Genomic DNA, 12,042 nt, shown 5'->3' with positions numbered 1-12,042 from the left:
ACCGTAAGTTTCTCTGTGGGGCATACCAGGAGAGGCGGTCCCGTAGGTACGAGGGTCCTAGGCCGTATAGGGCTTTAAAGGTTAAAACCAGCACCTTAAATCTGATCCTGTACTCCACCGGGAGCCAGTGCAGCTGGTGTAGCACCGGATGAATGTGATCTCGCAGCGAAGACCCCGTAAGGAGTCTCGCCGCGGCATTCTGCACCCGCTGGAGTTTCTGGGTCAGTCTCAAGGGCAGCCCCACGTAGAGCGAGTTACAATAATCCAATCTGGAGGTGACCGTCGCGTGGATCACAGTGGCCAGGTCAGGGCGAGAGAGGTAAGGAGCCAACTGCTTAGCTTGGCGGAGATGGAAAAATGCCGCCTTTGTTATAGCTGCAATCTGCGCCTCCATGGAAAGGGAGGCGTCGAAGATTACACCCAAACTCTTAACAGACGGTGCTGGCACTAACAGCTAGGGGTGAAGGGAGCTGTAGTCCAAGACATATTTAAGATGGCTCATTGGCTACCTCTGAACTAGTGTAATGCATTTTATAAATGACTGCCCTTAAAAGTTATTTGGGAACTGCAGTTGGTTCAGAACATAGCAGTGTAATGGTTAACCAGTAAGTGCTAGCTTTATTGTGTTTCATCAAGGCTACAAAATCTGCATAGGCAGATAGGCAGTTTGTTTCTAGTCACAGTTCAAGGTGCTGGTTCTGGCCTATAAAGTCAGAAATGGCTTGGGACTAGGATACAAGAATGACAGCTATGAGCATGCACAGTCTTTAAGAACTGGGTGTCTACTCTTTTATAGTTGATAATTACTGTTTTTTAATTGTGAACTGCTTTCATAAGTCCATAGAGGAAAAGCACATAGAATTACAACGATAACGGATCAGTAATAATTTATGGTTAATAAAATAATGGAAATGGAACTGTGTTAAAAATAAGTAAACTATGACAGCAGTGGGGAATCTCTAGCCTACAGGCCTATAATTAAGCCCAGCAGGTTTCCCCAAGCCATGCCAACCTGCCACACACCTCATATTATATCTGATGTCTGGTGCGGGCAGGTAAAGGTGTGGCTGCAAATGAACAATCAAGAGTTCTTAATTGTTCCTTGGCAAGTAGGGCTCACTGACAACACCAATCAGCTGAAAGGTTTCTGAGAAAACCCTCTTCAGAGTTCTTAGTGACTGAAAGATTGATGGACATTTCTCCCCCTATAATACATTGGCAGCAGTCTGAAGCAAGATGTTTCATGTAAAAAGCCATTCTTAGTGTCTCCCGCAAGAGGACCCTAGAGTGGTATTTTTAACTTTACAACACAATTCTATATGTACATACTCAGAAGTAAGTATCATTTTGTTCAGCGGAGCTTACTCCCAGGTAAGTAGTACAGGACTTCCGCCTTAAATCTTACAAAATTTATTTGTATGTAGATTAAACAATAAGTGGGAAGTTTAATTTTAAAATTAGTACATTCTTTGCATTAGGGAGAATCTTCAGAGGAAGATGCTGAGAAAGAAGATGACGAAGAGAAAGATGGGGGGAAATCAGATGTTGTCGATAAAAAAAGGATACATATCGGGAGCCCTCAGAATCCGCTACAAGATGGTGTTGTTAAAAAGGGTACAAAACTCAAATTTTCTTTATCCATATCACAGATTATAATGTTAATATCATTTTGGAATTTCGTTTTGGTCACTCGCATATTTAAAATCTGCAATACAGTGACTTGTTGCAAGCATTGGTCTCAGTCTGCCCTCAGACAGCCTTTACCTGTGTAACTGCCTACCTCTAACCCTGTGGTTCCCAATGTGGGGCACACGCCCCACAGGGGGGCAATTTGATTTTTAAGGGGGGCAATTAGGAAGCTTGTTTAGACCAAGGTAATGGCCTTTTAGGCTTCCTCCACGTGAATAGGAATTCACTTTTTGAATAATAAGAATTATATGTCACGGGGGGGGGGTGCATCAGGATTTTAGAGATGCTTAGGTGGGGCATGGCCAAAAAAAGGTTGGGAAACACTGCTCTAACCTGTCCAGGGGATGGAATTGGCTGTCAACTTCTTCCGCCTTGTGTTGCTCTTGTAGAACTCAACAGGAAGGAAAATGGGAACACAATAAGAATTAGTTGACTGCTTTCAATTGAGTTTAGTTCCACCAACTGTTGGTTGACCTGTCCAATGCCCAACCAGCCACTACTGGTTGCAAGTATCAGCAAGTAGCAGAAAAGCGTATTTATTTGTGTGCTGATGCTACTATAACAGGATGATCCTATGCATATTCTCCTCTAAGACAATGCACTCCAGCTCAGCCATCTTTTGTCAACTCAGAGTGTTCCAGCATCAAAATAAGGATTCCTAGACATGGTGACACTCTCCAAATGTCTTTGGCATATGTAACCCCCCCCCCCCCCGTCTATCCTATGGCCATGCACTCTCAATCTTCACCCACTTAGATCATAAACATTTCCCTACTCATCCTTGATTTGTTCTGAACCAGGTGCTGCTTATTTCCTGACTTTCCTGCCTCAATCCATTAAAAAAATTCTCTGCCTTCTTTTTAATTTTAAGTCTTAACTGTCTGGTTCCATCCTGTTTCAAGTGGACAGACCCTGTTTGTCCCAAAATTTTCTCTGGTGCTAAACAAATCCAGAACCCTTTCTTCCAACACCACTGCCTCATCAAATATAATATAACTTGCCATGGTACTCCAATCTCTGGTGACTTCCAGATTGCATTATCCCAATGTATTCTATGTGGGGCTGCCCTTGAATCTACTCAGAATCTTCAAAATGCAGCAGTCAGATTACTGGCTGGGGTTCCCTTTAGAACTCATATAACCCCAGTTTTAAAGGAGCAGTACTGGTTGCCAGTTTGTTTCCAGACCCAATTAAAGGTACTCACATTAGTTTTTAAAGTTGCTTAGGCCGCAAATATCAGAAAGAGTGTCACAGTGCAGTTAAACTGATACTTTGATTAAATGAATACTAGTATTTTCTCTAGCCAAGCAAATGCTCAACTCAGCTTTGCTGCTTTGTCACTTCCTGTGATGATTTGTCAGCTGGGGGTGCCCTCTTGATTGTGGCGGAAAAGTTCTTTTATAGAGAAAAATCAGTTGATCTTTTATTTTGTAGCTGCATTGACATTTGGAATGTATGAGGAAGAGGAAGAGGAAGAATCTTCATGGACTTCAAAGGTAGGCTGCTTTGCACTACTGACAAGGCTTTCAAAGAAACATTGCTCTTTTGAGCCTCTTCTTGATTTCCTTATATATTATCCCATATGGGGATTGAACTTGCAATCTTGACATTATCAGCACCACACTCTAACCAACTCAGTATGTTCTATACTTTACATACTTACCAAATCATAGTGCATATATGTGAGGGAACAGGTCATAGGTAAGCTTTGGAAGTGTAACATTGAATAGCAGAATATGCTTTTTTTAAAACAAATATTAAAGTTTTCTTGGTTTACAAAGGTATGCGCAATGTCTCTTTTTTCAAGTTACATTTTCCATAGGTCAGTTTCATTTGTTGAGACATGGTAGATGAGTTGCAACCAATGTATCATGAAGAAGCTGCGATACTGAGGTCACCAGTAATGGTCCTAGGAAATGTTTGGCTGCAAGCATTTGACCCTGCTTGAGTGAATTTTATTGTGTGAGAACAATGGGAGATATGTTAATTTCTATATGTAGTACCCGGCATTCAGTCATGAACTTGCTTTACACCATTAAAATTACTGGTCCAGCAAACTTCCCACAGTGGAAGAGGGTATCCTACACTGAGTTGGTCGTCTCACATGAATCTAATTACTTCAGTTAATCATCATAGCTAACGGTCCAATTCAGATGTTTCGTCTTTCTTTTTTGGATTATCTTTGTTGCAGCCAAAGTCTGATAAAGCTAACTTCAAACATGATGCTGATCCTCAGAGGGCAGAAAGCAATGAAAAGCAAAAATCAGGTAATGCGTTTTATGATAAATTATTTGGAGGAAAATACACATTTTGTTGAATACAGTCATACCTCGGGTTACAGACGCTTTCAGGTTGCGCGTTTTCGGGTTGCGTACCGCATCGAACTCGGAAGTACCGGAACGGGTTACTTCCGGCGCATGCGCAGAATTGTGACCCGCGCGTGCTCATACGCAGCGCTGCGGGTTGCGAACGTGCCTCCCGTACAGATGACGTTCGCAACCCGGGCATCCACTGTATCATTTTCACCTGACGTACTTTGTATTTTTTCTTCTTTCAGATTTAATGGAAGAACTTGGACTAGACGCTGCAGATGATCTTGAAGGTTCTTAGTTATTTTTATTTGTATCATGCACTGAAAATACAACATAAACTATCCTATGCTTCTGAAGAAAGAATTTAAGGCCACCATATATTAGCTTAGTCTCTCTCAGGGCAGGTGTCGGGATCAGGTCAGCAATAATTCAGAAGGTGTCAATGAATTAACTCTTTATTCAAAGAAACAAAACAGCTCAGGCTTGGTGAGCACAGGAATTCTTCCCAGCAGGTCTTGCCCTGATGAGGCAGTTGCAAGGATTGAAGGCCCCTGCCTTCTCATAGCTCCCTAAGTGTCCTCCTTCCCCGGGTTCTCCTCAAGCAATCTGAGGCTCCTTTGTCTTGCCCATCTTTGCTCTGCCTGCTTCATACCTCTCTGGGAGTTCTGGGAGACCAGGCAGGAGGAGAGCTGGTCATAGCGGGAGACTCCCTGGCTTCTTCAGCATCCTGCTTCATCTCTGCCTCTTGCCCGCTTCTGCTTCTGCTTCTGGACTGTTCTCTGTCACGGACTCTTCCTGCTCACTAAACCATGTTACCTGTTCAGCTTCTGACACCTCCTCCTCTCCCTCTGACCACTCATCGTTGTCCCACCAACAATCCCCAGGCTCTAAGCCTTCTTCCCTTGCGGGTTCCCTAGCTGGTTCCTTTCACCACTCCTCTGCATCCAGCCAGTCCATGACACACTGTCAAAAATAAGAGAGAGATTGCCACCATTAAGTTCTTGAGAAAAGGCAGACAACGTGGACTTGGTACATTCTATGCTTCCATATACAAATGTTTCTCTTGTGAGAGGCATGAGCAAGTATTGTAAACAGGATCCTTGCAAAGAGGGCTACCACTGAAATTCCTGAAGGAGAGCTGTGGTCATCTATTTTGCAGAGATGAGTATTTCAACTCTACGGAGCTTTCCTTTGTTCATAATAGGCCATAGATCTTTCTATCCATAAATTGAAAACATATTAAGTTATTTTGTCTGTTTTCTAGAAAAAGTAAATGTTTCATGGCGTTTACTTAAATGCATTTTGAACTTTCTAAAACTATTCTGACTTTATCAGATACATCTGACTGGGATTCTACCAGTAATTCATTGAGGACTGTTCCTTCTGCTAAACCGTTTAGCTCTCTGATGCAAGATGATGCATCTCCACTACAGTTAACTAAAAATACCGGTGTTGCTGGGAGAGCAAAAGAGTTATCTGATGTTCGAACAAGAATTGCTTCAAAAGGTAGTTGGTTTCATTCTTTGCAATATTAAGATCTGCTTATATACCAGAGAGCAGAGAAAATGCCTTACAATTCTATTCACAACTAATTTGATATTTAGTGGGCCCACTTAACAGAGTTGTGGATAGGTTTGAAACTGGGTTAGTTGTTTTAGTTAGTTCTGGTTCTAATCTATGTTGAATAATTAATTTTAGTGCGAGTTGGTATTTAGAGGGACGTCCTAACCACATTTTCCTCCCATTTTTTGGATTACTGCTGGAAATATTCTGTCAGTTCTGAGTGCCCTGGAATGTTATTTGATTCCTTGCATTGGAAGTCTGAATACTTCTCAGTTTAGTATAGCTAACTTGTTAGGTTTATTATTATTATTATTATTATTATTATTATTATTATTATTATTATTATTAAAAAAAACCAACCATCAGAAGTGTTTATACTATCTGGGTTTTCTGTGGAGTACAGTGAAACACAGAAATTATAATACACATTTTCATGTAATATTTTACAGATCAATGTAATGAAAAAGAAGGCATGAAAGAATTAGAAAAAGATGAGAACAAGGTAAGTACTTGAATCAGTACACAAGTACAAATGAAAACATTTGAATACTGAAACTGAATATTGTTTCTTATGTGACTGCAATAATCCTTAAGATTATTATTTTTTAGTTTTTCAGTGATTTTGAAGGTTTGATACCTTCATCATCTCTGCTTCCAAACTCTATGGTTTTTTCTACTTGTTAATTTCAGCCAGATTTCTCATCACTGCCCATTCTCTATTTCTAGAACTGTATTGTGTTTATTTGAATGGGAACTCCCTTAAGGCTCTTGGTTTCTGTGGTCTCAACACATTTATAGATCCTTTCCTCTATGAGTGAATAAATGAAAGAGGTAGGGTAAATACAATTATTTTTGAAAATATGGACTGCTGCATGTCAAATGTTGAGCAAAGGAAAGAATTAAAAGCTATGCCACTGATAGAAAAGTGTATTTAGAAAGACTTTTAGCAGCAAAATGGCAATTACTGAGGAATTCAAAATAATGGGCAGACCTTTGCAGTAGTCTAGCAAATCAATGTATCATTCTTTCACATGGAATTACTTGGGCGTATTACTTCCTGGGGTCACTGAAAACCACAGCCCCACCAAGAGAGATTCCCCAGCCTACATTTTACCACAGAAGCACTTAAACATACAGTGTCAAAATTTCTCCAGTAATATTCAAGTATCTTGTAGTTTCGCAAGGCAGGAAGATATGTATTTAGAATAGATACTGAACATCCTCCAGTGATAGCAAGAAAAAAATTACAGCTCCAATGAATTTCAGTACCCCTTCCTCCTTTGGGAGCCAGATCCAAAAATGGAGATGTCTCAACCTTCTGTGGACTGTCTTTGGATCATAACGGTTCTTATTTGTTGTATTTGCCTTTCTATCCTTCCCTTTGTTGACCATGTGGGAAGTCATTCGATTCTGTGGTTTGTCTGGTTCCCTTCGCCCGCTGTTCTGCCCAACACTTTGTTCTTCTCTCGATCATTCCCATGTCTTTTCTAGGGTCTGTTTCTTCCTGTCTTCAGTGTTTCATCCACTTGTTCGTTTCCTCCTTGTGTTCTCCCCTTGTTTGAGGTTTTTATATCATTGTTTCCTTAAGGTTTCTCCATGGGTGGAGAGTTTCTCCATGAGTGTTCACAGAGCTGAGCACAGTGTCTTAAGAACTGAATCTTGTCCGAGTTCAACCGTTGCCTCATAATGGGAAAGGCTCTTCAAAAGTCTTGTTTTTCCCATAAACATACATTACCTGTCTGCTTCTTCAGAAGCTGCACCAGCCCTTCAGCCACAACTAATGCAGTCATTGTTTTCCATTGTTTTGCAAGTGGGTATGTGTGGCTTGCACAGATTTCCTGTGATAACCACCAGTGCCAGTCCAGGCAAGTGGTGACAATTACTGAAGTGGGAAGTGTAACAATGGTGTGTCAGGCTTCAGGTAGCTTGGGAAGAAGTTGTGACCTGTTGAGTATTCCTATCTGTCTGAAGACATTAGATTTGCTGAGTTCTAATGGTTTTGAGAGCCGTGAATTCTCAAAAGATTCACAGCTCTTCTCCAGCTTCCTCAGTTATTCTTGCTACACAATAATTGAAAATATGTACAGGGAATACTTAATATTAGTACTTTGATTTTTTATTTTACTTTATAAATCTGTCCAAAGTGATGAGTTTAGTAAATTACACACACACAGGTGCACGAAAGGAAGAAATATATTTCATTTATTATGATGCTGCAGTCCCAACATTTTTGTTAAAAAATAAAAGGCCAACATTGAATTCCTTCTTATAATATTTGTAGCATAATTATTGGTTATCATTTGCTAATTCTTCTTTGTCCATACTTGCTTGCATAAGGATATAAATATAATAGGCACATCCAACTCTATAGAGAAACCACCACCTGAAAATCAGACTGAGAAGGCAGAAATTGCATATACTTCTGATGAAAAGAAAATGAAAGCAGCTGTTTACAATGCAGAATCAAACAATAAATACAATCATTTGTATTCAACACTCTGGGAAGAAAGATATGAAAAAATGTGGGTTGCAAGTGAAAAAAGGGAAGTCAAAACACATTTTAAGAGCATTACAGCAGAACTAAAGCAGATGTTCGGTGAAGTTAATGGAAATGAGAAAAAATGCAATACTACTGAGGAAGGAATATCGCAAGATGGCTTCAGTGGTGTATTAGAGGGTACGAAAGAATCACCATCACCTCATCTGTCTAAAGGTACCATTGGTATACATGGAAAGAGTGATAGAGAGTCAAACTCTGTGATCACTGAAATGGAATTCAGTACTGAAAACACAATTTTATATCCCCAAAATTCCATTTCTCAGAAGCCTCTTTTTAAACTGTGTAAGAATGAAAATCAGAATATTGAGCAGCATTGTAACACATATGATGAGGCATTGTCCAATAATACAGGAGCTACAAAAGTGAATCTAGGTGAAGAAAGGAGTGACAATACAGTTGAACACTTGGAAAGAAATAAGAGTGGAAAGACTTCAGCTCCAATAACAAGTCCCAATTATTCACCATTGCATACTTGTAAAGACAGTGTTTCAGATGCAAATTTTAAGACTGCAGGTATCAAACAACCGATCATGACGGACGATTCAAACTTACATTTTGATGTAGCAAATGAAACAAGTAGAAAAACTCTACATAGTTTTAAGACTGTTGTAAGCAGTTGTAAAGATACCGATACTGAGATTGGAAATAAAATGAGAAACTTTGAACAAAGCTTCCATCAAGCATCCAAAAAAGAACTGGATAAAGAATTGGAACGTGATGTCGCAAGGTTTAAAAATGAGGTAGGAATGCTGCAGATAGTGTTCCTGGCTTTGGAGAACGAAAAAGCCCAACTGCAAAAAGAGGTAGAGGTGTACCTGCTGCTTTTCATTCTTTGATCTTTCTTGCACTTCAACCATCCTGTTCATTTTAGCTCTTCAGCATTTATCGGAAAGCCCTCTTTTTAAGCTTCACACAATTATTCTTAAGCGGATCACAAAGGAAGAGATATATGCTTTCATTCCATTAGACGATGATTTTAACAGTTAATTCACCAATTTTTTTTATCATGTATTTTTTTGTTTTTTTGTATTTCTATGCTGTGAACCACCTTGAGATCTACGAATCAAGGGCAGCTTACAAATTAAATAAATAAATGAATAAATAAATTTAATAGTTGACTATACTAACATGAAAAGGCTGTAAATAGGTGCAATGGCCTAACAAATTCACTGCGCCCATTTTAAGCAGGGTAAGAATTTGAGCCAAAATGTGAAAGTGGCTTCTGAACAGGGTATTGATCAATATTTCCATTTACTGTCATTCTTGCTTGGCACTCTTCACTTTTGCTGTGTGAAATGTTACTCTTGTATGATTCATTTTCCTCATTTATAGTATTGTTGGTCACTTTTCCAAATAATATTTTATCTGCTTTCACTTAAATATTGTGTGTGTTTTTCTGTCACTAATACATGTATTCTTTCATTACTACCTGTTATGCAATACAAATTCTTATTAACTTGCAAGCTTAGTAGTGAGTGTTTTCTTTTCAAGGGTGAAATGGTTGTTTTCCTGGAGTGTTAAGGGGGGAAAAGAACAATTAAAAATTCTTGGCTTTCTACTTGCATTCTGACAAATATATTGCCTTGTTTGTTTTAGGTTGAAGAGGAAAAAAGAAAGCAGAAATGGGAGGAAGTGGAGGTCATTGGAAAAAAAGAAACTGCAAATGTTGGGGAAAAACTGGCTATGAATATTGAACAAAGGGATCTAAAGCCCTCAGAAAATGAAGGTGAAATGATGGAAGAAAGTCAATTAATGAGCAAAATTTCCTCAGTAGAAAGAAAGGGATTACTTACAGTAACTTTTAAGAAGTGAGTATGAATAATAATATACACAACTGTACTCATATGAATGTACTGAATGAGTTTGCACAAGGAGATAAGTAACTATACAACCATCTGATGTAGACTATATTTACATCTCCTTCCTGGACATGTGAAAGCATAGTTCATCATTTTGAATTGAAATAGTCATACTGTTGTAGTTAGTAGCATTTAGTTCTAATTTTCCTCAAAGAGTCCCAAAAATCATCTGCCAATAATTTTTCCATCTCTAAGTATGTTATGGTTTCATTTTTGTCACTGTATAATTTTTTTTTTGTTTTGCTACAGGTGCATTTGTTTTAACCCAGTGCATATTATTTAAGGTAGTGTGGGTTACAATAGTTTGCTGTAGCTTCTTAATAACTATATTTTTTCTGCATTTGAGGGAAAATCCTATTGCCAAGGTGAAGGATGTAGAAAAAACTGAAAATAAAAAATGGATTTCAAAGCAGAAAACCAGTCAGGAGATTATTGAAAATCTGCATGAACTTCATGATGACAGCAGTTTAAGTGAAGCATCTTTGGAAGAAGAGAGGTACTAAAAGCCATAATGTTGTTTGTTTACAGGGGTCAGCAAACTTTTTCAGCAGGGGGCTGGCCCACCGTCCCTCAAACCTTGTGGGGGGTCAGATTATATTTTGGGGGGGGGGGAGAGAGAACGAATTCCTATGCCCCACAAAAAACCCAGAGATGCATTTTAAATAAAAAGACACATTCTACTCATGTAAAAACACGCTGATTCCCGGTCCGTCCACGGGCCGGATTGAGAAGGCAATTGGGCCGGATCCAGCACCCAGGCCTTAGTTTGCCTACCCATGGTTTAGAACATTAGAATCATAGAATTGTAGAGGGTCATCTAGTCCGACCCCCTGCAATCCAGGATATCAACATGGGACTTGAACCCACAACTCTGAAATCAAGAGTATTAGGCTCTAAAGACAGAGCTTATCCCACCATTGAATGCATGTTACTTGTTTGGTGGGTGTAAAAAGCTTTGTTATTTGGAATAATGGCAGTGATATATTTAGCCAAGTATTGCATCTCCAGATTTACCAGAGCCTTCCAAGTTCTCCTGAAGAAGCCTTTGCTTTGTGTTCATGCTGCCATTTTGCATTTGGTTTAATTTTGAATTTGCCATGGCTATGCATCAGTTCTCTGTGTACCCTGAATTATCAGGTGATTCAGGATCTGTCCTTATATTTTTGAATCTGTGCCTCTAACAAAGTGTCTCAAAGCCTCACAGAGACTCCATAAGATTCCAAGTGTCTCTGTAGTCTCAACTCAAATGCCTCATTATTTCAGGAAGCTGACTCAGGAAATACCCAGAGCTTAAGAGGTGTGGGGGTCATTTGTTTAGACCAGTATTCAACAAACTTGGGTACCAGCTTTTGTTGGACTACAATTCCCATCATCCCAGACCACTGTTCCTGTTAGCTAGGAATAATGGGAGTTGAATTCCAACAACAGCAGGGGCCCCAGGTATGAGAAACACTGGTTTAGACACACAGGTCTAACTTTTAATCACAGTTAATTATTTCCCGAAAGGGACGCGGGTGGCGCTGTGGGTTAAACCACATAGCCTAGGACTTGCTGATCAGAAGGTCGGCGGTTAGAATCCCCGCAACGGGGTGAGCTCCTGTTGCTCGGTCCCTGCTCCTGCCAACCTAACAGTTCAAAAGCACGTCAAAGTGCAAGTAGATAAATAGATAACGCTCTGGTGGGAAGGTAAACGGCGTTTCCGTGCGCTGCTCTGGTTCGCCAGAAGCGGCTTAGTCATGCTGGCCACATGACCCGGAAGCTGTATGCCGGCTCCCTCGGCCAATAAAGTGAGATGAGCGCCACAACCCCAGAGTCGGCCACGACTGAACCTAGTGGTCAGGGGTCCCTTTACCTTTACCTAATTATTTCCCAGGGCACTCCAATCACAGTGATTTGTTGTGGGACAATTAAAAGCTGTGTTTTTACTGTGGATCTGTGTCTGCCCCTATGCAAGTCAATAGGGACATCTCAGTTGTATTCCCACAAACTCAGGGAGGGGGTGTCTAGCAGCCTCCTCCCCTTTTTACCACTACTACCCTGAGCCATTAGAATAGCAGGA

At 40.0% G+C, this 12,042-nt stretch overlaps 1 protein-coding gene across 14 annotated transcripts in view; it reads left to right on the top strand.

Moving 5' to 3' along the window:
• The window catches only part of ANKRD26 (ankyrin repeat domain containing 26), a 60,475-nt gene that overhangs the window by 14,749 nt on the left and 33,684 nt on the right, over positions 1 to 12,042 (top strand). For 8 of the 14 annotated variants that reach the window (XR_014516569.1, XR_014516570.1, XR_014516571.1 and 5 more), the window contains 9 exons: positions 1,479 to 1,614; positions 3,124 to 3,185; positions 3,881 to 3,956; positions 4,247 to 4,291; positions 5,337 to 5,507; positions 6,014 to 6,066; positions 7,902 to 8,927; positions 9,721 to 9,932; positions 10,330 to 10,479. Coding sequence is in view for 11 of the 14 variants with exons in the window: in XM_083463209.1 (XP_083319335.1) it covers positions 1,479 to 1,614; positions 3,124 to 3,185; positions 3,881 to 3,956; positions 4,247 to 4,291; positions 5,337 to 5,507; positions 6,014 to 6,066; positions 7,902 to 8,927; positions 9,721 to 9,932; positions 10,330 to 10,479 (1,931 nt within the window). In the remaining 3 variants the exon portion in view is untranslated. The remainder of the gene's footprint in view (positions 1 to 1,478; positions 1,615 to 3,123; positions 3,186 to 3,880; positions 3,957 to 4,246; positions 4,292 to 5,336; positions 5,508 to 6,013; positions 6,067 to 7,901; positions 8,928 to 9,720; positions 9,933 to 10,329; positions 10,480 to 12,042) is intronic. The other 6 variants (XM_083463206.1, XM_083463205.1, XM_083463204.1 and 3 more) reach the window with 2 other exon arrangements.

The sequence above is a fragment of the Podarcis liolepis genome, assembly GCF_965112155.1.
Source record: "Podarcis liolepis genome assembly, chromosome: 10".
In the NCBI taxonomy this organism is placed as follows: domain Eukaryota; kingdom Metazoa; phylum Chordata; class Lepidosauria; order Squamata; family Lacertidae; genus Podarcis; species Podarcis liolepis.
The sequence above is the reverse complement of the archived record's forward strand: the minus strand, read 5'-3'. Positions and strand labels throughout refer to the sequence as shown.